This window comes from Euleptes europaea, chromosome 5, assembly GCF_029931775.1.
Source record: "Euleptes europaea isolate rEulEur1 chromosome 5, rEulEur1.hap1, whole genome shotgun sequence".
Lineage (NCBI taxonomy): Eukaryota > Metazoa > Chordata > Lepidosauria > Squamata > Sphaerodactylidae > Euleptes > Euleptes europaea.
This window is the reverse complement of record NC_079316.1, coordinates 64,817,689-64,845,088: the sequence shown is the minus strand read 5'-3', so window position 1 is coordinate 64,845,088 and position 27,400 is coordinate 64,817,689. Positions and strand designations below refer to the sequence as shown.

Genomic DNA, 27,400 nt, shown 5'->3' with positions numbered 1-27,400 from the left:
GACCGAGGAAGTCAGATCAAGACTAGTATGATGGTTTCAGTCTCAGAATTTGACGAAAGGAAGTTGGTATCTCCGTCCAACACCAATTCAAATCTTCACGGACTCGTGTCTATCAGGTTGGGAAGCCACACTCAAGGGACAATGGCTCAAGCAACATGGACCATCAAGAACAAAATCTTCACATCAGTGCCCTAGAAATCAGGACGATCCTCAGAAGCGACTCCATTTTTCCTTGGGCCGAGTCCAACCTCTCATCAAAATCAGCGGAACATATTCAGGGCACAGTCAGCATACAAGCAGACTGGCTCAGCAGACAGGACATCAGCGAGGCAGAATGGTCTCTACATCCAGAGGTCTTTCAACTTATTACTCAGAGATTCGGCACGCCACAGATTCATCTGTTTGCATCCAGCATCATCCACCAGCTGCCAAGATACTATTCCATGTACCGTCAACAGGGGGCGGAACAAATGGGCCTCTTAATGTCACCAGGGCCACACGACCTACTGTACGGGTTTCCCCCCTCCCTCCAAGGGTATTGAGAAAGGTACGACTTCAAAAAGCATCAGTCAGATTCATAGCTCCATATTGGCTGCGACGACCGTGGTTCCCATCTATAATTCAGATGTCCATACAGAACCATTGGAGACTTCCAGACAGACAAGATCTCCCTCTACAAGACCCAATATGCCATCCCAATCCAGGGTGGTACAAACTGACCGCATGGGCACTGAAAGGAGATGACTTATAGCCCTAGGTTATAGCCCGGTGGCCGTCACTACCATATTGACAACAAGGAAGCCACCAGGAGGGACAGAGCTTAGGGCTAGCTACCTGCACTCTACAAAGGCAACTGGCATCTATAGCTACCATAGTACCCAAGGTATCTGGATACCGCTTAACCAAACACCATCACATAAAAGCCTTTTTAAGGGGCGTCAGTTATTTAGCTCTTCCTGTTAGACACAGGTTCACAACTAGAGCCTGCACACAGCTTTGACAGCACTCACACAACTACCATTCGAACCAATCACTGAGATAGGACAAAATGTAGCTGCAAGTTTCACAGGGAGCAAGACATAGTGCTTACATCTTCTGCACTAACCCCAAGAATCCTAAGGAGAAGGCCTGGCACTAGCTAGGCCTAAGAAGGGCACTACCTGTTTACATTTACCTTACTAAAATTATTAGGAACTCTGACTCCTTATTCGTTCATATCTCACCACCTGACAAGGGCAAGCATATGTCCAAGGCATCCATTAGTAGGACCATCACCTTATACATAACACAGGCTTATAGAATAAGTAACCTACCTGCTCCTGCGGGCGTTACTGCCCACTTGGGAAGAAGTGCGGCTACTTCAGCAGCCTTCGACTGCCGTGCTTTATGGAAGAGATATGTAAGGCCGCAACTTGGTCCTCGGTGTCCACATTTGTGAGACACTACAAATTAGATCTATACTTGTCAGCAGATGCCGACTTAGGCAGACGAGTACTGCAAAGTATACTTCAGGACATCTAACCCTCCCAAGGGCGGGGGACAGCTCTTGTATGTCCCATAATGAAGATGCCCTTCTCCCTCTGAGCGAGAAAGAGCCTTGGCTACTTACTGTGAAGGCTTCTTCTGCTCAGAGGGACGAAGGGCATCTTGCCCGCCCAGACGTCAGTAAAATATAAATAAAACAAATAAAATAAAATTACAGGTAATCATGGTTACATCTAACTTCCAGTTGACATTCAATTCAAGTTAAACGCTGTTTGTTGGTTCATGACTTATAGTTTTCCTAAAGGTTCATCGTTAATGTTTATTAGGAACTTATTTCTTGTATAGAATTATAACTAACATGTTTCTTCAGTCTATCTTAAATATATAAGGCTCGGAAAGTCTTTAACTGATCACAAGGGGGCGTTTACCCTCAGAGGTCAGAAAAATTTAAATATTTGGTTCCTGCCTCCCGAGATAAGAGGAAAAGGAAACACCCATAATGAAGATGCCCTTCGTCCCTCTGAGCAGAAGAAGCCTTCACAGTAAGTAGCCAAGGCTCTATTTGTCCAAATAGTATTTGATGAAACACTACCTAGGTGAGAGGAGAAAGTAGTGTGAATATGTTCTATATGCAATATTAAAGATTTGTTGTGCAATCCTGTCACTATATCCCTTGAAATGGAAGTCAGTGAAAATACATGTATCATGTGATGACTTGATTGATATGATGGCTAACATACTATTAAGATTACAAAATGTAAGGAGGGATTTCGTTAAAGTGTAGTTTTTGTGCTTTTACTGTTGAGTGAATTGTTCAACAGTTGTTTCAATACTACTGTTTGATTTAAGTAATGGATAAATGTACAGTATTTTGGACATATGTATGTATCTGTAAAAGTTATTTAGAACCTTTGCAAAGGTGTCCAAATTACTAGCCGCTCACCAGCAGTTTACCGATGTAGTCAAGGCACAGAGGGATAGAAATATGACATAACTGCATCTTGGTGTTTTGTCTTTTGCAAATCTCTGTACTTCACAGATCTTGTTCTTTTTTGATGTTCCAGCCCAGGGGAAGGGGGCAGCCACCTCAAACTTTTTAAAGTAAATATCTTATGATTTGCTGATCTTTGGCTTTAACAAATAAACAGATTTCAAATACAGAGCCTCACTTTCAAGGGACTTGATCTTCTTAGCAATGTCATGCTGCATAAATCTAGCAAGTTTATTTCTCTTTCGCAGTTATTAGATTATCTTCTCATCCTATTGTAGTAGCCCTTTAAGGGCTGTATCCTTATTTTGTAGCGCAATGGTTAGGAAAAAAATCAAGCCATTAACCTATTTTTTTGTGTCTGAATCCAGTATCACTGGATACAGAACTGTGGTTAAATTGCTTTTCATTGCTTTGGGACTCCACTGTTAACAGTTACCCCAAGACCACATATGCTATAGAGCAAGGAAATGGTTTTACAATCTGCACAGACAGAATCAATAATTAATAGTGGAATGAGTTTCGGTTTGCCATATGCAATGTATCAGCAAAATTTTGTAGAGCAAACAGTCTCTGATAGTTATCTCTGGGAGTTAATATAGTCAAGTAAATGTACATAAAAGCTTTTTTATATGGCACTTGATTGTCCAGAATGCTCTGTTAACCAGCATTGCCTAAAGTGCAAGCTCCTTCTCCTCAGCTACCATATCCATGTACTTTGGGTGTGTGCATGCTCTACTCTTGCCTCTCCAGCTGGCTATCTCAATGCTTGTGGCCATTGCTGAGCTTCTGACAGCCAGGGCTGCCAGCTGATGCCATTTTTGGGTGCCTTCTTCCCCCTCAGTCTGCCTTGAGCTGCCAGGAGCCATGTTTGCTGTGTTGAATAGCACCATGGCTTTGGTGGGGAGGGGAGGAGAGAAGGATCCTGCTAGGCATTGGTGCTGTTGTCATGACATTCCCAACAAGGTGGGGGTTTGGTCACTGTGGATTTCTCTGGGTGAGCGGAAGCAGGGGGAACGGACCACAACTGAGCAATAAGCTTGAGTATCTGGTCCACTTGATTAACCAGCAGTCCTCATTCCCCATGAGTATAACAAAGCTTTTACTGAATATAAAATAGGGATAACCATTTACTAATATTTTCTACTGTAGTTGGAAGGTTCATATGTTCCAATATGAATTACTTCAGAGTGAAGGATTCGTTTTCACAATGCTTAGAAGTATTTCAGTATTGGATATTAATTACACAATTTTACACTTTGAAAAAATTGTATCTTACACAAAGGATAGTGATAATTAGATCCAGAAGATCTAATTGACAATGTAATCAATGGGATTCCAGTTCAAATGCTAGTACTATATTGTTTTATGGGTTTGCTGTGACAGCAGTCACTGACCCACACAGGTAAAGTAGAATGAAATCAAGACCTTTCTATGCTTATTACTGAATTTTGAATGTGACTGAAAATATTTTAATGTTGACTTGGGCAGGGAGTGTATGTAAGTTGCTTGAGGTCACAAAGTAGAAATTCTGGTAGTGGTCTAGGTGTCCTACTCTCTGTATCACTGCAGCACTATTCAGGCAGAGGGCACTGCTGGTCTGGTGACTGCTAGTCTGGAAGCGATTAGAGGGTGTACTGCAGCTTTCAGTACAATAAGATCATATGACTGAAGACCTGATAGGGTCCTGTCTGACCTTACACAATTTCCTTCTTTGGCCTGGCTCCTTGGCAACTTGTCATTTAGTGTGGTAGCTGCTAAAGGTTGCTTGCAAGCCCCTCTAGAACCTGCTGATCTACCAGTCTTAAGAGTACACAGGAACTGAAGTTTGAATAAAAGGGTTTTGGTAGTAGAGCCATGTTCACTTGCAGGAATAGATATTTACCTTTTAAAAAATATATATTGCACAGACTGAGCTACAGATTGATTTTAGCTGCAACGGGGCAGAGACTTCCTGCTGCAACTAAAGTAGATTTAATGGCTGGCCATAAACCTAATGTCATTCAGTTTCTCAAGAGGGTGTGTGTGTGTGGGGGGTGTGTGATTATGCAATCATTTCAGTTGACCTTAAGATGCCACACAAGGTATCTGTGACCCCATACCCCACTGCTGCCAAAATTATGTACCGTATATACTCGGGTATAAGCCGACCCGAGTATAAGCCGAGGTGCCTAATTTCACCCCAAAAATGGGAAAAAATTAGGCACCCGTGTATAAGCCGAGGGTGGGAAAGGAGGCCCTTCCCCCCCCCCCGCAGGCTTACCTTACCAGGCCGCCGCCGCCTGCCTGCGCGCCTTCCCTGTGGGCCAGGAGCGGCCCGCGGGGCCTCCCAGCCTCCCAGGTGGAAGGCGCAGATCTGTTCCCCCCCCCCCGCCCTGCTTCACGGGGCTTTCCCAGGTGGGAGGCACAGATCTGTTTAAAGACCCCTGCGCACCTTCACGGGGCTTCCCTGAAGCCGGGCAGGGGGGAACAGATCTGTTTAAAGACCCCCCCGCCCGGCTTCACGGGGCTTCCCTGAAGCCGGGCAGGGGGGGACAGATCTGTTTAAAGACACCCCCCCCCGCCCTGCTTCAGGGAAGCCCCGTGAAGCCAGGCGGGGGGTCTTTAAACAGATCTGTGCCTCCCACCTGCAGAGAAGGCGCGCTGGCAGGTGGTGGCGGCGGCCCCCTCCCTGCGCCCAGGAGGCCCCGTGGGCCGCTCCTGGCCTGCAGAGGAGGCGCGCGGGCAGGCGGCGGCAAGTTCCCCCCCTCCCTCCACCTACCGACCTGCGTATAAGCCAAGTTGGGTTTTCTCAGCCCTTTTTTTGGGCTGAAAAACTCGGCTTATACACGAGTATATACGGTATGTGTTCTGTAATGACCCAATGTAGCATGCAGAAGTTCTATAGTCTTCAAAATTGCAGCCATTGTGTTTGTTTTCATGATTGATGTCCTCTTCATCATGCTTTTGGGAAGATCTTATAATAGTTTTCAAGGTTTCATTTTTTCCCTGCCTCTTAGAATTTCCACCCATTGTGAAGCCTGCATACTATGTCAGAATATATCCAGGTTCCCTTTTGTCATGTGGGTAAATGTGAACTTCACCCAGGTGTACCAAGGTCTTTAGAGATAATGAATCAATAAAGCATCAAGGAACGCTGAGTTTTCCCCCCTGCATGCAGTGTCAAGAAAAAGAAGGGACTGTCTTAAATTCACAAACAGATTATAGTGATGTTCAGTAATTAAAGACACTTTTGTGTATAATTTTTTTTAGGGAATCATCTTGCATTCAGGGTTGCCTTCCATTTGGATCAATATGGTATACTAAAAACAGTGGATGGATGTCAAGGGGAGTGTTTCCTGGTCTTTATTCTTCCGTGGTTTTCTCCCTGTATTCTCTTTTTCCTTGGACGAGGAAGGCACGAGGAACTGCTCCTCTAAAGCCACACCAGGGTCTCTACATTGTGAATTATTCCATGCCTTTACTTGAGTTTATAATTGTTGCCTCTCAGCTGCAACTGCATATTGAATACTAACAGAAATACAGTTCTGACAAAGTGATTTGTACTTCTTTTGACTAGATTCAAGCCATTCTTTCCATTTCAAGTTGTGCCACCAGAAGAATATAGAGACCGTAATCTCAATATACAAAATTTCTCATTGACGGAAGGCCGACTGAAAGTTTCCTTAATAGAATGTTCAAGGTATGTCTGCACTTCTAGTTTCGTTTGAGTGTCCTAACTTGAGGTACTCAGGTTTAACTGGATTGAAAATAATTGAGAACTGGGGCTGTTGTCTTAAACTAAACATTTTGCTAAATATTGCATGCAAGAAACACTGGTTCTTGTTAAATATTTTTCCTTTGTACTCTCTCTTTGTGAGTGGAGGGACTTTTGCAATCTGTATTTCTGCTTCAGTCTGCTTCAATATCCTGTCAAATTTCAGTGGAAAACAAGAACAAACTCTTTATTTTACTGCTGTTTTAAATAGTTTGGAATTAGAAAGGAAGTTCACAAAACACAAAAATAACATTGCTAATTTTAGATATTAAACCACTTTGGCAACTAAATCATGATAATTTATAATGGTCAAGAAGTCTGATGCAATACGGTTCAAATTTAAAATATGTCATCAATGTAGCCATGGCTGAGGAATCCTCCTTTGTAATCATGAGCTCAAAAGAACAAGTATCGGATCACTTATTGGCTGCGATGCCTACACCTTAGACATTTTAGTATTGATGTATATTCAGGGAGATCTTATCCAGCAAGAAGGGCTGGGTCCAAGAGCACTCCCAAACTACAAGCCTGTTCCTTCAAGAGGAATGCAACTTGATGCAAAACAAGTGACACCTTAAATTCTAGGTCAGACCTTCTGATCACCAGTTACATTTCCATTTAGTTGGGATTAAGCATCAGGGCATGTAAAATTAATATTATCTTGCCTCTCAGTTTTGAAATACCTCATATTTCCCCCATTTAGTCATTCAAACTTAACTGTTCAGAATACCAAGGCTGGTATGCACAGACTATAATTCCAGGATATTTAAAAGCAGCACAGCCAAAGATGTTCAAGAACTATATATGTTTGAAGCTTGCCCCAGTATAACATTCTGTATATTGATTAAACCTCAACTGTGGTTAAAATATAGTAATTCTGAAATGCTACCTCAAAGACTGATAATTTCTTTCTCTTTAATGATCCCACTGGAAGTCAAAAAGCTTTCTTCAGCGAGATTCAGTACTTCTACAGATGAAAACATAGTCTGGATGACAGAACCAGCCATTGCCAGAGTTTTCAGAGTGCCCCTTGCATATTATTGTAGGTTATGAAGAATCCCTGGTTTTAGGTACACATGGAGCACTAAAACATTGCAACCTATGATATTTATTCAAAACCTAAATGCATTTAGATGGAAGTTCACTATTTTCAGGGGTGTTTGTTTCCCTATCAGGGATAAAGGTAAGGTAAAGGTCCCTTGTGCAAGCACCGGGTCATTCCTGACCCATGGGGTGACGTCACATCCCGACGTTTACTAGGCAGACTTCGTTTATGGCGTGCTTTGCCAGTGCCTTCCCCAGTCATCTTCCCTTTCCCCCCAGCAAGCTGGGTACTCATTTTACCGACCTCGGAAGGATGGAAGGATGAGTCAACCATGAGCCAGCTACCTGAAACTGACTTCCGTCGGGATCGAACTCAGGTCATCAGCAGAGCTTGGACTGCAGTACTGCAGCTTACCACTCTGCACCACAGGGCTCCTAAATCCAATATTTATTTATGTATTTATGTGTTTATTTATTTATAAATGATTTAAATAAATATTTTGTGGGCCTTATCCAGCCACATGCTTGAGAAAACATAAGGGCGCTTTGGTGGAGATGGCAATTTCCACTAATTTCCACTAAACCTCTTCCTGTAGACTGCTGAGCCCCTTGAAAAATTGTACCTTGATGTCAGGTGACCCTCATGAATAGCATAGAGGGAGTATGAGGTAGGGAGAGAAACAGTAGAAATCTCTGCCCCCTTTTAAAGAAAACTTAAGTAACCTTAAGTAGAATTTAGTTGGATATAAGCCAGTAGAATTTTCTTAGCTGAGGATGGCAAGCCTTCCCTCAAACTTTGATAATCAGAATAAAAGGAGGTACATTTGATTCAGAAGTAATGCAGAGCTATCAAATGAACTTTGGGCTTGCATGCTTTCTCTCCTCCTTCTTTCAATTGCTATGGCTTCTTACCTTCCTTCCTGGTTTGCATCACACCATAGTTTGCCATTTCATTGGAATCGGTGGAATTTATATGTGTGTGTGAAGTGCCGTTAAGTCGCAGCCGACTTATGGTGACCCCTTTTTGGGGTTTTCATGGCAAGAGACTAAAAGAGGTGGTTTGCCAGTGCCTTCCTCTGCACAGCAACCCTGATATTCCTTGGTGGTCTCCCATCCAAATACTAACCAGGGCTGACCCTGCTTAGCTTCTGAGATCTGACGAGATCAGGCTAGCCTGGGCCACCCAGGTCAGGGAATTTATATAATTCTTCAGTAGTCATTACTTTTGTTTCTTGATGTTCAGCTGTAATCCTGCTTTGGCACTTTATGCTTTTATCAATAGTCATTTCAAGTCTTCACGATTTTCTGCCAGTAATTCGATGTCCTCTGCATATCTCAAATTGTTCATGTTCCAGCATGGTATAGTGATTAGGAGCAGTGGTCTCTAATCTGGAGATTTGATTCCCCACTCCTCTACATGAGCGGCGGACTAAAATCTGGTGAACCGGGTTGGTTTCCCCACTCCTACGCATGATGCCTGCTGGGTGACCTTGGGCTAGTCACAGTTCTTTCTAAAATCTCTCAGCCCTACCTACCTCACAAGGTGTCTGTTGTGGGGAGAGGAGGGGAAGATGATTGTAAACTGATTTGAGACTCCTTTCGGTAGAGAAAATCAGGGTATAAAACCCAACTCTTCATCTTCCTTCCACCACTTTTCAGAGTCTAGACTCCTAATGGTATTGCTCTCAGCTTCACCGACACACACAAACCCCTCACTACATTAAATTGTGCATCCAATTAAAAATATGCCTATGTTAATGCAAGGAATGTTTCTGTATTTCAGATTGCTTATTTTTGGATCTTATGAGCGGGAAACAACAGTTCATTGCACAATTGAACTGAGCAGCAATGTCTGGGAAGAAAAACAAAGAACTTCCATCAAGATGGTAAATTGCATGTACTGTTTTGCGTTACTGTTATTTGCTGGACCCATGTTTTCTTTCTCTACCATTTAATCTCCTCACTGTATTTCATTTTTTTAAAAAAGAAACCTTACACAATTTGGATTGTGGGGTATATTTTAACCCAAAGCCAAATTTCAGTGTCCCACAGTTCTTTTTGTGGTGGCAGTCATTGTATTTCATGGTACCCAAATACCCAGAACTTGAAATCATGCTTTCAGATAATCTAAAATTGGTCTTTTGAGTAAATTCACATCTCCCCTTTTGCATATTGAATCATACCAGTTCATAGTCATGGTACCTGTGCGGTCCCACATGGGTTCTGAAAGTGCACTGGCCAACTGCAGGTAGGTTTTAGAAGCTCTAAAGAAGCAAAGGGCACTCCCTCTTCTATGCTGTTTTCCCATCTTTTTCATTATGAAACCTGTTTGGCATCATCATGTGCATCTTCAGTTCTAGCTGAGACCTTGCATTCAGCTCTGACTATTTGCACTGCTTCAGAGCTGCCTCCAAAGAAAGCTTACCATAAGCACAAACTTCATGATAAGCTAGGCACATGAAACCTGACCAAGTCATTGTTGATTCCTACTCCTTCTGAGTCCCAGGACATGACTCCAGATTGATCCTGTAAAGCAGTGGTTCCCAAAGTGGGCAGTACCACCCCCTGGGGAGTGGGGGAGGGATTACCTAGGTGGGCACTAAAAGGCAAGGGGACAGCAAGGGGGGCGCTAGCAGTTGGCCCCTAACTGTGCTGTTCACTAGTTTACAATAGTTTACAAGCTGTGGCACCATGCTGGAAAATTTGGTGGAAACTATCAGAATTTTTTTCCAGACTTTGAAAAGCTGGTACCACTGGATCAAGTTCATCAATTTTGTTGAATAAATTTCAACTGTAAAGTTTTGATTTGCTTTTGAAAAGATATGCAATTAACTGTTACTGCTTTGAAATTTTATTGTTATTATCTTCTTTAGTGACTCATGCAAACCCCTATTTTGAATAATGTTTTTTATAGGATAGGGGGCGCTGAGGTTAAGTTTGTGGAACCAAGGGGGCGGTGGCCCAAAAAGTTTGGGAATCACTGCTGTAAAGGAAGCCATACTAGTTCCGAGGATGCCTTCACCTTTGGGCAATGCTCCCGTGTCTGTGTGTTCTGTGTCGGAGGTCGAGCTCCTTGAACTCGAGCCCACAACATTGGTTCCAGCCTCTTCTTAGCTGCCCATTCACTGTCTCTGAATTGAGAAACCTAAACAAGTTTCCGCTAATAAATAAATTCAGAATAGTGTCTATTTCTGATGTTCTCCATCTGCTATGCCCAGGCATGTGGTTTGTGAATGTAGACCTGCTCGATGACTAGTTTCAAATCAAGATCAGACTGTTTTCAAAAATATCTCCATTTCCAATGTGGTGCACTATACTTACAGTACACAATCCTCCCTTTCAGATTAGCAACAACCCCCAAGGTTGTAGCTGTTGTTGTAGTTTATTTACGCAGACCGGTGTATGAGATTTACCCATATCGCAACAACTGGTTAGTTGTGGCCGACACAAAGACAAACTACAGGCAGACATTCACTTAAACATCCTAAAAACACTGCTTTACAGGTAAATTTTGACAACTCCAATCAAGAGCCCATGCAGAAGGTGACTTTCATAAACACTGTCTTGGATTCCTCCTTAGCAAGGCTTTCCTACCCCAAGAAAGAATCTTGGCAATTTGCCTGGGGATTCTTCCATTCCAATGACAGACTCTCCAGCAGGCCATTTCCATTCAGAGACTGCAGGACCTCCTCGCTTCTACCAAGGCTGTAGTCCCCTTTGCAAAGATGCAAATGCTACAGTTTTGGCTCCTAAAGGTGTTCAGTGCCTTCTGCCATTTCCAGTCCAAAAGGTTTAACCTTCCAAAGGTCAAACTCCTTTGGAAACATACTTTGTTGACCGACACTGCAGAACAGTCCCCTGATAGGGGTGCTTTTCAGTCCTCCTTTCCAGAGGTTACCCTAGCCACCAATGCCTTCCTTCTAAGTTGGGGGGGATTATGTTGGAGCTACCTCAATCTGCGATACCTGGTCCCACTGAGAGCTTACTCCACATAAATGTTCTTGGGCTTAAAGCAGTCTACAGTGTGTTGCTTGCCCTTCACTCTCATGTGACAGGGAAGGCCATTTAGGTGTCTACTGACAATGTCAATGTGTTACCTGGACAAACAAAGGGGAACAGACTCTGTGGCTTTATGCCACCTAGTTATCCAAATATGGAATTAGTGCCTTTCCAACCAGACTTTTATACAGGCTGTTCATATAACAGGTTCCAGCAACCACTTTTCAGAATTCCTCAGCTGCTCCTCAAAAATAGGAGTTGCATGCGGATTACCTTCTTCCAGTCTTACAATGGTGGGGGACTCCTGTCATTGACCTGTTTGCCACAAACACAAAGTGCAGGTACTTTTGCTCCCAGGCAGCCTGGGACCCATCATCTCTAGGGGACACTTTTCAACACTGATGGGCACAGGTCCTATATTACGCTTTCCCTCTCTTCCCACTGATTCAGTGGGTTGGTGCAACTGAGAGCAGAATGCAGTAAAGCCATTCTGACAGCTCCCTTCTGCCTGAGGCAAGCTTGGTTTCCCACCCTACTAGCGATGTTTCAAGGTTGCTACCACATTTTTCATTCAGAGGACAATCTTCTTTTTCAGAGTCAGTTCCTGCACCCAAACATTTGAAACCTTCATTTGACCCATGTGGTGCTTTCAGATTTGAACCAAAGTTTTTCAGATCTAGTGAAGCAGGTGATTCTAAATGCTAAGAAATCTTCTACCTTGCACTCCTTACTCATATCGATTTTGTATTAAAATATTAATTGATTTTTGAGGGTGCATATATACTTTTAAACTATTTGTCTGTCTCTTGGAGGCTAACCGATGGTCAACGAAAATGGACCCTCCATGCCCTTACTACAGCTAAAAGACTCATATTACAACACTGGAAAGATAAAAGCCCACCTCCAGTAAATCAGTGGATTGAAGACCTTAGAACTCTGTCAGTATTTGAACACATAAGATATAAAAATAGAGTAGTAGTACCTATAATGTATGTGTATATAATCATAAATAGCAGTTGATTCATAATAGTCTATAGGTTTCTAATATATATCCGATTTTTACTAGAATACATTATTCAAAAATTAGCTTCAAAAATTTACTATTGATTGTCACAGTTTAACCATTTCGAATGTCCACAACAGGTTGTAAATGTATATACATAGTATTTCTTTAAGTCAATTATACAACATTTTTGATAGTTACTCAAAAAGATGTAAAATACAGAGTAAAGTCCAATAACACATAAGTTCAACAAGAAATGTTTCCTTTAACTGTTTTTGAGAGTTCTCTACAAGTTGAAATATCAGCTAGTTAATTCATTAGGTAAAGTTCAAAAGGATCAAAGTATTATAGTTTCTTACATAATAAAGTACTATATCCAATAGGTACAACCAGGAATATTTTCTATAATGGTTTGAAATTTCTCTTTAAATTGAAATCTTGTTCACTGGAGTCATCAGGTAGTTCATTCTTCAGGTAAAGTTCAGAAAACAAATTCCCAGGTTGCACTTGTCTCATTGGATTACTTCATCAGTGAATACTATTGTATTCCTTACTTAGAGTATATATTTTGTAGGTTAACTGTTTTATAATTCTTTCATAAACATTGCTATCTGAGGTTATGTTAGCTTCTATGGTGTCCATCGGGTCTGAACAAAAGGGTATTAACCTATTTATTGTCCCCCGGGAGATATCATTATAGAATCATAGAGTTGGAAGGGGCCACCAGGGTCATCTAGTCCAACCCCCTGCCCAATGCAGGAAACTAACAACTACCTCCCCCCCACATCCCCAGTGACCCCAACCCTCCCCCCACCATGTAGGATCCCACAATCAAAGCATTGATTATCTTCCGCACAGAAGACTTTCATCCTCCTCCATCAGGGTACATTTCACAGCCTTAGCCTCCTCGCATATCCAAATGAAGGGAAGGTCAGTTTTCACCCAGAAAAAGTCTAAGTATTTCCTATGGAGTTTACTTAATCAGTTTCCTCCTGTCTGTTGTTCTGTTGCACAGTGGAGTCTCTCCATAGTATTGGCTAAAGTAACAGGGAAGCCTTTTGAGCCACTAGCTACCTGGCCTTTTCCTGCTCCTTAACATAAGAGCTGTATTGTTCATAGCAGTAATATCTGCCCATACGGTCAGTGAGCTTTAGTCCCTCTGCATAACCTTCCCCTTTCCTTAAGCTTTTGGTGTCCAGAGTGGTGCTATGCCCTTCTGATCCATTTCTGCCTAAGATGGTCTCCACTTCCATGTCAATCAAGACATTACCCTATTAGTGTTTTTTCCACATCCCCAGGATGATAAAGAATGTGCCTTTCATATGCTTCATGTAAGCAGAACTTTACTGGTCTACCTGGACAGAACTAAATCTCTAAGAAAAGACTTTTTAGGCTGTTGAGTGATGATCGACTAAGAATAATCTATTTTAGTAACTTTAATAAAGTTATTAATGTGCATGTAAACAAAACTCGGGAAGGCACTGGCAAACCACGCCGTAAAGTCTTCCTAGAAAACATCAGGATGTGACATCATCAGGAATGACCCGGTGCTTGCACAGGGGACCTTTACCTTTAAAACAAAAATCATACTATTCAAAAATCTTGGTATAAATAAAAGCAAGTGTTACTGCTTCCTAAAGACAGGGTTTTTTATTGTTTTCATTTTTCTGCTGTAATACAGTGACAACATTTTTTAGTCTTATAGCTCTGTCAGTTGTAACTGATGTAATCTATTGATTGGTTAAAATTTGCAACCCTACTCTACTTATTTGTTTAGGGGGGGTTGCATTTTTGGCACCACAGCTGTTTTAGAATACTTTTTTTTTACAAGTTACCAGGGTTGCTGAGAGAGTAGCGCTAGAGGGACAAATTCTGGGGGAGTGTGGTTGTCCTTCACAAGGCGCTGTTGGTATGTGGGTTTGCAGCTCATTATTGAAGGAGAGGAACCGGTGAAGTGTAACCTTGGGCCAGTCATTATCTTTCAGCATTGTCTGTGTCTACGCTTCCCATGACTCTGCTTTCCAAAAGTTCTGGCTCATGGGGAGGGAGGATATGCACAGACACTTACTCCACACATTCTCAATGTGTGGATGGCCCTGTGATCATGTGGACATGCTCGTGCACGCTCTCCTGACCTCTGTGGTGAGTCAACACGCAGATGGGTCATCTGTACAAGGCTACTGTGCTTAAATAATAGATTGGATCCAACAAGCATTTCTGCTGTTGAAAAGGAAGAAAAAGTCCCCTTGATCACCCGAAGCAGCTGTGCTGGGAATCATGGGACCTGCATGCACAAAAAACTAACATGTGATGGGGGCTGTAATAAAAAGGGCAACTAGGCAAGTTTGAGCAGTGTGTAGACTTTTGATTGAAGTGTGACCTTGGGCCAGTCACTATCTTTCAGCCTCATTTGTCTTGCATTGTTGTTGTGAGGATAAAATGAGGGTGGTGGGACATGTATACCACTCTGAGTTTCTTGGAAGAAGGGCAGGATATAAATATGAGGAATAGAATAGGAAAGAAGTATAACACACCAAGAAATAATCAGCTATCCTGTTCATCCTAACAGCAAGTGATCTGACTTCATGCATTGTCAGGTTTGAGTCTGAGTGATGTGCTTTAGGGGGCCCATGGTGACACTTGGCCACCCCACTAGATTCTAGTATGCTTCCTATGAATGTGTGTTCATGTGTGCATGTCTCTCTAGTTAAATTGAGAATAGACAGAATTTAGTTCTTTAACAGAGAACCAGCATGGTGTAGTGGTTGAGGTGTCAGACTAGGGAAACCCAGGTTCAAATCCCCACTCATGCCATGGAAGCTTGCTGGGTGACCTTGGGCCAGTCACATTCTCTCAGCCCTGACCCTTGCTAGTATTTGGATGGGAGACCGCCAAGGAATACCAGGGTCATTATGTGGTGGCAGGCAATTCCAAACCACTTTCAAATGTCTCTTGTTTTGAAAACCCTACGGGATTGCCGAAAGTCAGCTGTGACTTGACAGCAAAAAAAAGTCCTTTAACAGAGATTTGGGTGGAATTTCAATCCCTTTTTGACATTCAGGTTTTGTGTTGCTGTGCTGACATACTCATCAGACACACCTGTACACAATTTGTTACTATACAGCATTAGCAAAGAATACATTTAAAACACCTAAATCTCTATACTTTAACTATAGTTAATAAAAGTGTTTAAATGCTGACATACTCAAAATGATCAACTAACTCTTTCTGGAAAGGAAAGTCCAATGAAATTTAACAGTTTGGACATCTAAATATTAGTTCATTTTCCCATTCTGGGTAGTTACATATTTTAACAGCAGGTGGCAGCATTGCTATTCATATGCATAGATTCAGTGACAGAATGCCTGTGGTAGGAGTGGACTGCAGGAAATAAATGAGCGCTTTTAAATGAGTTAGTATTTATAGTAAGAATCATTTCCTTAGAAATGTGGTGATAGATCTATTATATTCACCCCACTTAAATCAATAGAATACTTAAAGCACCTCAACGTACTATGGAAAGTATTCCGATTTCAAGATAGGCTAGTCTATTCAGTCCCTCTGTTTAAACAGAACTGTTTGAAGCAATAAGGACGTTATGAGAAATTAGGGAGAAGTTAGGTTAGGATTAGATGTTAACTTTTTGTTGTGATGATAATCATAATCCCCCCCCCCATTTATTTAAACACTACAGTACTTTTGTCATTGCTTTAATAAAAGTGTGAGAAATAGAAAATAAGGTCATTAAAATGCAAAACCCTGGCGGCTGGAAAATGAGGCTGGCTCTTAGAGCCAAAAAAAAATTATCAAGGCATGGGATAGCTATTCACACTGGGGTTTCTAAAGCTAGCTGCACAAGGTATGCATGAATTTGCCTTAGACTGAGTCAGACCCTTGATCTATTGAGGTCAGTATTGTCTTTACAAAAGCAGGAACTGGAAGGCCAGTTTTGATGGAGACCGTTGCTGCCCTCAGCCATAGGCCCGGTGTCTTGAAGGCCCTGCGGATGTGAGCTAAGTCTCACTAGACAGAGAGTTCCATTAGGCCGGAGCCAGAGCCAAGAAGGCTCTGGTCCTGGTTGAGGACAGCCGGATACTTCTTGGGCCCTCTAAGGGGTTTATCTGGAGATGCGGTCCTGCAGACCGTTTTGGACCTTAAAGGGCAAAACCAGAACCTTAAACCTGATCCGGCATTCGATTTGGAGCCAGTGCAGCTGGCAGAGCACTGGTCGAATATGGGCTCTTCAAGGGATTCCTGCATTCCAGACCAGCTAAAGCTTCCGGAGCAGGCCTTTAAAAGCCTACATGGCTTGTGACCAGAATATATGAAGGACTGTCTTCTCCCATAAGTTCCTCTTTGGGAATTAAGATCATAGGGAGAAGCCTTCATGACTGTCCCATTAATCAAAGAGGCTCGTTTGGTAGGTACATGAAAGAGGGCCTTTTCAGTGGCATCTCCCCGATTATGGAACATTTTCCCCAGGGAGGTATGCCTGGCTCCCTCACTTTCAATCTTTAGGAGGCAACTGAAGACAGTGGTATTTAGGTCTGCTTTTGATTTAAGAAGTCCTAAATTGTTATTTTAAGTTTTGGTTATATGTTTTTAATGTCATCTATTTTATGCGTTATCTATGCTGTAAGCTGCCTTGAGCTCCACAAGGAAGAAAGACAGTTAATAAATATTGTAAATAAGTAAAATAAATAAAATCCTGCATCTTACCCTTCAGAAGGAAGAAAATGGGGAACTACAGTCCTCATAACAAAGTGGGTTTGCATAAGCTTCTCTTCAGCCAGCCTTCTATAGGAATTCCTTTTACAGCAACCTTTTATCATTCTGAAGCTTGCTCCATCAAGTGAAAAATGGGGCTTCCAGATAAAGCAAGTATGACTGTGCTAGTCAACTTCTTCATATTCTAGGGTTATGCCTTACCAGAATGGCTTTGCAATAAAGGTTGTTGCGAAGAAAGGCCAACGTCCACTATGAATGCTTTTGCTCTAGTCTCTAACTGCATGCCAATAGCCAGAAGTATCTGCTTTGGGTTTGTCAAAGTTTTTAGCAAGTCATTGAAACACATAGAATTCAAGAAAAATATGAAAGTTTACAATGTTTCCCTTAGAAAGTTCAAGATCTTGAGACTCCTCTTCCGGTCACCACAGCTACAGTAACTCTGGGTATTAAAGTCACACTCTTCTTAGGTCCCTGCCAGACATCCCAAGAAACCTTCCAGCTGATGATTCCCAGGCCTCCCTGCCTTCTGGTGTTTGTGTGCAGGGCTCTTCTGCAGTCTAGAAGACAATCCTGGGTCAGTGGTTCAAAGAAGTTGTGAGGGAAGATGCCTGGTATCCAGAAACATATTCCTACCATTGCCAAGATCAAAGATCCTAGTCTACATAGCAGAAGACCTAGTCCACTCATTTCAAATTCAACCGAAAGGGCTGTACTCTAGGCCAAGAAGAATGATTCAGAATAATCATCACCAGCCTAAAATTCAATTGTCAAATAGGTCTGTGCACTGTTTCTGAGATTTTGAGAAACACTAAGCATATTTAGAAGTATACTAAAATGTAGCTTGTGATTATTATTTCATATAAACTGTTCAGTTCTTTGGGAAAATACTAATATTTGTCTTAGTTGGCATTTTCATTCTTATGTTCAAAGTGAAGCTCAGGCAGCTTTAATGCACAGTAACAAATTGTAGGAAGGATTTAATCTGATCACAACTCTTATGAATTCCTGGTACACTACGATAAACAAAATTCTAAGTTATTAAACCTGCCTAGTACATCACTTAAAATGTCAGCTACAATCCAAACAAATCTAGTTCAAGTAAATTCATAATTTTCTGTACCTGGCTCAGTATGATAAAGGGCAGTAAAGGTTCCTAAATAATATATACCGTTATAAAGAAACATGTTTTGTGTGCAAAAATACATTCATGGGAAGTAGTCATGCTTCATGCTTGGGGCAGGGCAATGGATTAATGGAAGAGCTTCTGCTTTGCATGCAGAAGGGCTCCTTGTCTGCATTCTGCTTGGCAGGTGGGTTTGAATTGATGTAATGGAGCTGGTTTCAGGCTGCACCTTTGGCCCTATGGGAGTAGGAAGGGTGGGATTATGGGAGTTTCCCACTGTAAATATAAAATTAGATGTAGTTGACCATATGTTGCTGTAATACCAGACAAAATACACAGGCCTCTTAGCAGGGAAAAACATGGTAGACGTTATATTAGCAATATTGGTTAAATAGTAAGTGGAAGCCAAATTGGGTCATATTACCTAGCGCAAGTTGCAAGCATGCAAACGTGTTCCAGCTTCATCCAGCACCATTGTACCCATTCAAACCTGCCAAGTGTTTCAGGCAAGGGGCCTTGAGACACTTCCTGAACACTTCCCCCCTGAACACTTCCCCCCCCCTTAACAACCAGCCTGATAGAAACCTTATGTTGTTTTAGTTAGTCTTATTATATAGCTTTTATGCCTAGAGGTCATCTAATAGTGGGTGCTTTATCCAGTTGGAAATCTGAATTAACATGACTTCTATGGGATAAACAGTTGGCTGCAGAGTGTTGCTGTTTGAGTTGCAATTTTTTTTCACCTCAAGATAGCACAGATCTTAATGAGAAACTGCATTATGTGAGCCAGTAGGGATTTTAGAGATTTTTGAAGTTTAGTAACTACTGAATAGCCCAGGCAAGCCTGATCTTGTTAGATCTTGGAAGCTAAGCAGGGTTGACCCTGGTCAGTATTTGGATGGGAGACCACCAAGAAATACCAGGGTCATGACACAGAGGCAGTCAATGGCAAATAATCTCTGAACATCTCTGAACATCTGAACATTTCAGATGAGACTGGATGCCCCCCCCCAAAGTAACTAAGAATTCAGTCCATTATGTTGTAATTTAAATAAAATGTTGCACTTGAGCTCAGTATTGGCATTTGGAGCCAGATTTCTTCCCCATCTTTAACTTTGCAAGTAGAAAACAAAGTAGAGAGAGGAGCTTGAACCTAACCCTGATATGCTAGCTCTCCTTGTGTTCTAGTGCAATCCTTAACAACAACAACAACAAAAACCTTTCCTGGGAATAATCCTTGTTGAATAAACCTGAGTAGGAATCTTAGACTTGCTTAGGATGACTCAGAACTTTCTCAGCCCCACCTACCTCACAAGGTGTGTGTTGTGTTGAGAGGAAGGGAAGGAGATTATAAGCTGGTTTCAGTCTCCACACACACACCACTATAGCTTGTGCTTGGTATCATGACAGGATCTTGAGTGCTCTAAAGAAGGTGACATGAACACAGACCGTTGATCTGTTTTGCTAAGATGAGGATTTCTGGCACAAAAAGTCTTTCTCTGAGAGAGGAGATATTTCTGCCAACCAGAAGACCTTCTTGTGTCAGCAGAAGGCTTGTTGTTATCAAAGAAAGCACCTTTGTTAGGGGAACAGATCCAGGGGATTCAAACCATTATTTTTTTTACTATGAATTAGAAAGGTTTGCCTTGTATGTTTTTTTAATGGTTTTTAATTAAATTTCAAAAGCTTTATTTTTTAAAAAAAAATCTAAAGTTAAGGAAAAACTATGCCCTACCTTATTAGCAAATACAAAGGTTTTGTTTTCGTAAAAAAATGACATTTTCAGAAAGGCTTTTTGCCTTAATCTTCCTTCTCTTCTTTAACAGGATTAAAAGCTGAAATGGCAGACTTCAGTAAGTCCATTAAAATGCTAAATGTGAGATATTTGGCTGAATCAATGTAAAATGTATTATTTCACCATTACTTCAAATTTATCTCGTCAGTCATATATGGTTATTCTCATTTTTGACTGGACAGAACAGGTTGCTTACCTGTAACTGATGTTCTTTGAGTGGTCATCTGTACAGTCACAATGATAGGAACTCAAGCATGTGCAGAATACAGCTAGAGAGACTTCTAGAGGGAAGCAGGAAAAAAAATCCATAGTGCTTGCTTCACCCATCCCAAGCACCCTGTAGCAACATGCATGGCTGGAGCTGTGCTTCCCACACAGTTCTTCCATTCAAAGAAAATCAATTACAGGCAATCAAGGTATTCTTCTTCATTGTTCCTGTGCTTCACACTAATGGGATAAGACAAGCAAGCTGACCTACCTGCCAGTGGAAACAGTTATGGAATAAGTGAAATCAAACACTACATCTTTCCTAGCTTGAACATCTTGAGGCATAATGCCATATGAAGATCAAGGTTTGTGACCAGGTTGCTGTTCTGCAGACTCCTGGAATGGGTGTGCAATGAGCAAAGGCTGTGGAGCTCAACAGTGGGCAATTTGCTAGGTAGCAAAGCAAGTTAGTGGAGGATATCCATTAGCTTAAACATTGAGAGGATTCTTTGAGTCCATAGCATAACAATTCTTGAAGACCAATAGGATTATGTCTTGATTAAAGTGGAACAAGGTTAGGACCTTTGGAAGAAAGATAGGATCTGGGCAGATACCTCAGTACCACCCACCACCCCCACTGATGTGTCCCTGGGACCAGAGGGTGTCAGTTCATCATCAAAGCAACAGGTCCTTTCTGGAGATCGCTTGTTGGCCTGACACCCTCATGCTCTGCTACAGCAAAAGAGCTGTCATAAGAGGAGAAGGCTTCTATCTGCAGGTCTCTGAAAATCTCATCCATACACATCATTCATTTGTTGTTCCGAACACATCATTGCCTCTTGTTCCATAGATCAGCAGAAAATGCACTCCATTATACTGGCTTTTTAGGATGGTTGCTAAGTGTTCAGAATATTGTGAGGAATGCTCTGTAACAAAATAAGGTGTCCTAGGAGATAAATTTAGCCTACTTTCTCCTGGTAAAACAGTTGTAAATCCCCCCCAGAAACAGGGCTAGTATTTATTTTTCACAGATGCACTGTACTGACAATCTGTCTTTTATTCATGTGGTAATCTTCTCTGTTGCTTGTATAAATATTGGACAGAAGATGGTTTAAAATATTATTTGCAGACAGCTATGTTTCCCAATTGCAAAGAAATAAATTTACAGTGACCACTGCTTTTGGATATAGAGGTGGCATCAGTACAAAAGCTATTAATTTATATATACCAACATGCCTTGTTTGGAAGAGAGATAACTGTGCTTGTTTTTCTTGACCCAAGTAAACATGGTGGTTTCAGGGTTATGGATGAATTACTAAAACATGCATGATGTTTGGCTGTAAAGTGTTGCGGCCTAGTTACAGGGTTCTAATAATAGGCTGGATATGTTCATGTTGAAGGTGAAGAGGAGGATGAGTATTAATTGTATACTCTTCTTTATTGTACCTCAGAATCATGCTTGTGTTGAAATAAGATTATAGTGAGAAATATAGGTAGGAACATATTATGGAAGATGTTATGCTTCTGACCCTTGCTGGAGTGAACTTGTCTTTTTTTTTTCCAGACACAATGACAGGTTTCAGGTGTAGTGTTGGACCCTTCTGTGGTATTAGAGACATGTTAGTGTGGTGGCAAAAGTGTCTTTTCCAGCTTCATTTGGAACTTAAGACAACTCCTATTGTAGATTCATCTAACCTGGCCACACTTACAGCATTGCAGCTTCTACAGCTGCCTTAGAATCTGCCAAAGCTGTATGCTGATGCTCCTCCTATTTTAATTGAGCTTTCTTTCTGGTGAACTGTTAAATTGGGTGCAGAATTTGAGCAAAGTGCACTATATGCTGCCTCCAGAAACCCATCATGTACACAATGCACTTGGCTTCACTATTAGATGTTGGAGGCTTTAAAGTGGCTATCACATTCACCGGCTTCTGAGGTATGAGTTGGACATGTCCAGTTCATGCCACCCCAAGGAACTGCATCTGTCGAGCTGGACCCTGGATTTTCTTGGTGTAGAACTCCCACTCCTGGGACTGTATGTACTCCACTACAGTAGTTAACCCTTGCTGTACCTCCTTTTCTGTAGGGCCCGAGATCATAATGTCATCAGTATAATGAGCAGTGGACAGAGCAGGGCTCAGGGTAAAAACGTAAAGGTCCCCTGTGCAAGCACCAGGTCATTCCTGTCCCATGGGGTGACGTCACATCCTGACATTTACAAGGCAGACTTTGTTTACAGGGTGGTTTGCCAGTGCCTTCCCCAATCATCTTCCCTTTACCCCCAGCAAGCTGGGTACTCATTTTACTGACCTTGGAAGGATGGAAGGCTGAGTCAACCTTGAGGTGACTCCCTAAAACCGACTTCCGTTGGGATCGAACTCAGGTCGTGAGCAGAGCTTGGACTGCAGTACTGCAGCTTACCACTCTGCGCCACGGGGCTGCTAGGGTTCAGAGTAACTTGCTTTAAATCTCTAACCACAAGCCCATGATACAATGTTGTACTATATAGGTACCCCTGGGGCAAAACCTGACATGTATTGTTGCCCCTGTCAAGTAAAAGCAAAGTGGTCCCGAGATGACTTATATACGGAAATGGAAAAGAATATATTAACCAATCCAGCACCACATGCCACTTCCCAGCATTTTTCTCTATAAAATAGTAACCATGTCTGGCACAGCTGCTGCAAGAGGCAAGGCCTATTTATTTAACTGAAGATAATCCACTGTTATCCTCTAGCTCCTGTCAGGTTTTTTACTGGAGAGTTGAAAGGAAACACTGCTGGCTATAAAAACCCATTCTCTAGAAGTCCCTTTATTGTTTCTGCAGGAATCCAAAATGAACTTGGGGACAGCTTGCTCATCTTATTCTAAGCCATAATGTGTAGTAGAGGCTTCCATAAGGGAACCTGCCATCTAGAAAAGACTATAAACCAATTTTATATAATTAAACAGTATTGGTTGATGTAATAGCATAGAAATATAATTCTGTCTTTGCTTTTGCATTTCTGAGCTATCAAATAATTTAAATGCCAATGTAGCCTTTCCACTTTTAATTGTATTACCACACTGCTGTTTTGAGGATATTAAAGCATACAGTCAAACACAACAATTCAGGGAGAAGGCCAAGCTTGACCTGATGACAATAGAAGTTTACTCTTCATGATCTTCTGCTGACATTTGAAGGCGAACACATTTCCTCAGCAGGAAATAAAAGTTCCACATTGATGCATTATGGTAACTGACAGTTCTGTGAGATCACTCAGTTCTTGTCTTGGAATTATAAGGAAACATGAACGGTTTTCTGTCTGCAAGAAGAGCAAAACTGTGGTGGTTTTTCAGTGTCTCCATAACAACCCATGACCTACAGCTCTTCCAGAAAAGCTTTTCCTTACTGTTTCAAAAGTTCTCATAAAAATAAATTTACCTACAAATGAAAGACACAGTCAATATCCAGTACAGTTACAAAGATGAAACATCCATTTATTAAATGGCAGGGCAATAATTTGTATCTATAAAGTCATATTTTTAAACCATCGCTTTATAGTAAAAAGAATTGAATTTATCCTTGTATATGACTTAACACAATGCTCCGTGCCATCCATCCTTTGTAGTTCTTGTGTATTTCTGGCTAACATTAGATATTTTATTACTGGCTATATTAGTGAATGCTAATTAGTGGTTTAATGAGATTTTTGCATAAGAATTATTTAAGCCAAGGTGAAGTACATTAAGTAAAATCAACATTTCATTTGTTTTTAGTTTTCCAAAGAGTAGCAGTATGAGAATATACCCCCCAACAGGAATGTCATTTTTTAAAGGGGTTGTAGTTAACTTGCACATATATAACATAAACATAGCACATATATACATAAATGTATAGTTGTAACAAGCTGATATAGTGAAGGCTTGAAATGACTACTGATGGTTGAAGCAGAAAGTGCCAAAGTAGGACTACAGCTGAAAATTCAAGTAGACAAAAGTGATGACTACTGAGAATTATACAACTTTAAAGTTGATAATGAAGGGATTGAAATTGTTCAAGTTTTTCTATTCCTTGGCTCCATCATCAACCAAAGGGAGACTGCAACTGAGAAATCAGAAGGAGATTGAAGCTGAGAAGGGCAGCCATGAAGGAGCTAGAAAAGATTGTCAAGTGTAAGGATGTGTCACTGGAGACCAAAATTAAATTAATTCATGCTGTAGTATTCCCTATTACTCTGTATGGGTGTGAAAGTTGGAGTCATCTGACATTCAGGGTAGGCTTCCTTGCAAGTTAGTATAGTATATAAGAATTTATTTAATGTTTTTATTTATTTGAACAAGTTGATATACATTAAACAAAACAATACATAAATTAAACACATTTATCACCTGTTTGACTCTATTCGACTAATAGGGTAGGTAACCAAAGAGATTGAAAAAACATAAAACCTTGTATATGGAAATATCAAGGTCAATTCCAAAAAAGCTAAAATTGTATTAAATACCAGAATCTTTAATACCAGAATCTTTAATCATATTATAAATATTAAAAACTGCACAATAATCCATCAACTTTGGTTACGTAGATTGCCTCAGAGCCTCCCCGGCCACCATGGAGAAAATAAAGGTATTTAATATAAAAGAAAATGGAAAAGGGGGAAAATGCCCCATTGCAAAAAGCAAAGCTGTGCCACCAAAAAAGGCGCAGCCATGCTGCAGCTCAAGGAGGTGTTCCCAGGGCAAAAGGGTTTGGAAGCTGACTAACATCATCTACGCCCCCAGGAACACCCCCCCCCCACGCTGGCGCCTGCTGCCTCTTCCAGCATTTTGCTCCCAGTGTGGCTGCACTGATGGCAGAGGCTGGCACAACTCTCAGGTGCCGACATGTTTGCCCCCTCACCAGTGTAGGTCCCACTTTATTCCATGATAAGGTGGCACCTGTGCTGGTGTGGGGTCATGCCAGCTCCTATGGAGCTTCAACCCTCTCTTCAGGATTGCACGGTTAGAGTAAATACTTGTGAGCCTTGGATATGGTGCCATAATGGAATCCAGAGTCATTTGCCTCAACATAAGAAAATACTGGACAAGACAGAGTATTTAGATTTGTTCATAGGGCACCCCAGGAAATAGTAAGTTTCTTTGAATAATCTGTTCCTGTTATTCCCTTGAATCATCCCACATGGTGCTTTTCTTACCATTATATAATATATTTTGATCCCAAATATTTGTAGTTTTTAAGATTTTTTTAAAATCATACTCTATTGATCGAAGACTGAATTATTTCTCTCAAATAGGATGATGACTAAAAGGTTTCCTGCATTGAAAGAAAGTTTACTTGTAAGTTATAAGCTTGGTATATACAAGGTGATAACATTTAAGCTCATGATGAAAAAGTGAGTTTATTGGAGATTTGTTTGACATTGTACATTCCTTTTTAAATGTCAGTCTGTGACAAGACACCCTAGCTTTAGAATAAAATGATATGAACCCTTGACATGAAAATAATATTAAGGAATACTCATTTGTTTATCTTTCTTATATAAATACCATCCAGAAATACAGAGTGGTGAATGCCAATAATAAACAGCTACCTATAGCTCTTTCTTCAGTACAGAATTGTAAACCATTGAATTAATAACCATCTAACAAAATACTCAGAGGACAATTTCAAATAGCTGTGTTGGTAGAGGAGTTAAATTTGAGTCTAGTAGCACTTTAGAGACAGGATTTTTTTGGGTTCAAGCCTTCCAAAGTCAAAGTTCTTTGCAAAAGGGAGCTTTGACTCTCAGAAACAGATCTCTAGAAATCTTGTTGATCTTTAAGGTGCTACTGGACTGGAATCTAGCTCTTCGAAGAACAGAGAATAATTTAAAATGACTAGGATAATATGCTCCATGTTTAGAGTCTTCTGTGGATGGAAGTTGGTGTACGTATTAAGGATTTAGAATTTCTAATCTGTGCTATTTTCTGATCCCTAAATGTCTGTCTGACTTGTAGCAGTGGAGGGGTTGGCCAAGGGCCCCACCATGGGATGACAGACAGACCTACATTCCCTCGCCTTCTTTTACCTCCCCTTCCATCTGTCCTATTTTTACTCCAGGACAGGATGCATACAGTAAACACTGTCACCACCCTCAGTAATTAGTAAGTTAACAACTTGGACAAAGCCAGAGATAATCTTCCCCCTCCCTTTTGTTAGCCCTAGCAATACATCCTTTATCAACAAAGACAGAGCTACATAGGATGGCATGCAAGTTTGAGACATGTAAACACACCAGTGGAGTTTTAAAGCTTTTAGTGTAAGACTTTACAAAAAAAACACAAAAACAAAAGGTGGAACAGTTACTGGTAACATGCATAGAGAAACAGTATGAATCAATGAAGTTTGCATAAAAGTGACTGGAAGTTTACTAAGAGGTCAGTGTGAAACAGTTGAGAGTCCTAAACTGAAGAAGAGGCATAGAGAGGCAGATTGGGTTGCGCAGTTGGAACAGTTGTAATAATGGAATTTAAACTGCACACACAAAAAGAAACACAGTGGATTTGGTTGATTTTTATATGCTGACTTTCTCTACCATTTAAGGAAGAATCAAGCTGGCTTACAATTAATTTCCCTTCCCCTCCCCACAACAGACACCCTATGAGGTAGGTGAGGCTGAGAGAGCTCTAAGAGAGCCATGACTAGCCCAGGGTCACCCAGCTGGCTTCATGTGTAGGAGTGGGGAAACCAACCCAGTTCAACAGATTAGCGTCTACTGCTCAAGTGGAAGAGTGGGGAATCAAACATGGTTCTCCAGATTAGAGTCCTCCGCTCCAAACCATTACACCATGCTAGCTCTCTCAAAATAGTTGAAAGCACCAGAAAAAATGAAATGAGAATTATCCAACACAATTAACTTACCTAGGCTTCTTTACCCTTCCTTCAGATCCAACTAGCAGGCCCTAGTGTGAGGGCACATCCAGTCAGAAGCAGCAATGGCCAGTGAATGAATCCAGAAACTTTACACCTGAGTTAACTGGAGCTTTAAAGATGTTGCAAGGTGCCCATCCTCTTGTCAGTGACTGGGGTGAATGAAAAGGTATAAGATGTAGGAAAATTCAGCAAAAAGTAGGAAAACCATAATCTGTGGAATTCATAAATTGAGGGTTATTATTTGGGGAGTGGTTTGGGGCTCAGTGGAAGAGCCTCTGCTTTGCATGTGGAAGGTCCCAGGTTCCAGCTCCGGCACCTCCAGTTCAGAGGACCAGGCAGTGGGTGATACAAAAGACTCCTCTACTTGAGACCCTGGA

General features: G+C 41.3%; 1 protein-coding gene across 1 annotated transcript in view; it reads left to right on the top strand.

Annotated features, from left to right (window-relative positions):
* Positions 1-27,400, top strand: part of PDZD8 (PDZ domain containing 8) — a 61,002-nt gene that overhangs the window by 18,103 nt on the left and 15,499 nt on the right. Inside the window, exons 2-3 of the mRNA XM_056850081.1 lie at positions 6,033-6,155; positions 9,058-9,160. Of these exons, the coding sequence (XP_056706059.1) occupies positions 6,033-6,155; positions 9,058-9,160 (226 nt within the window). The remainder of the gene's footprint in view (positions 1-6,032; positions 6,156-9,057; positions 9,161-27,400) is intronic.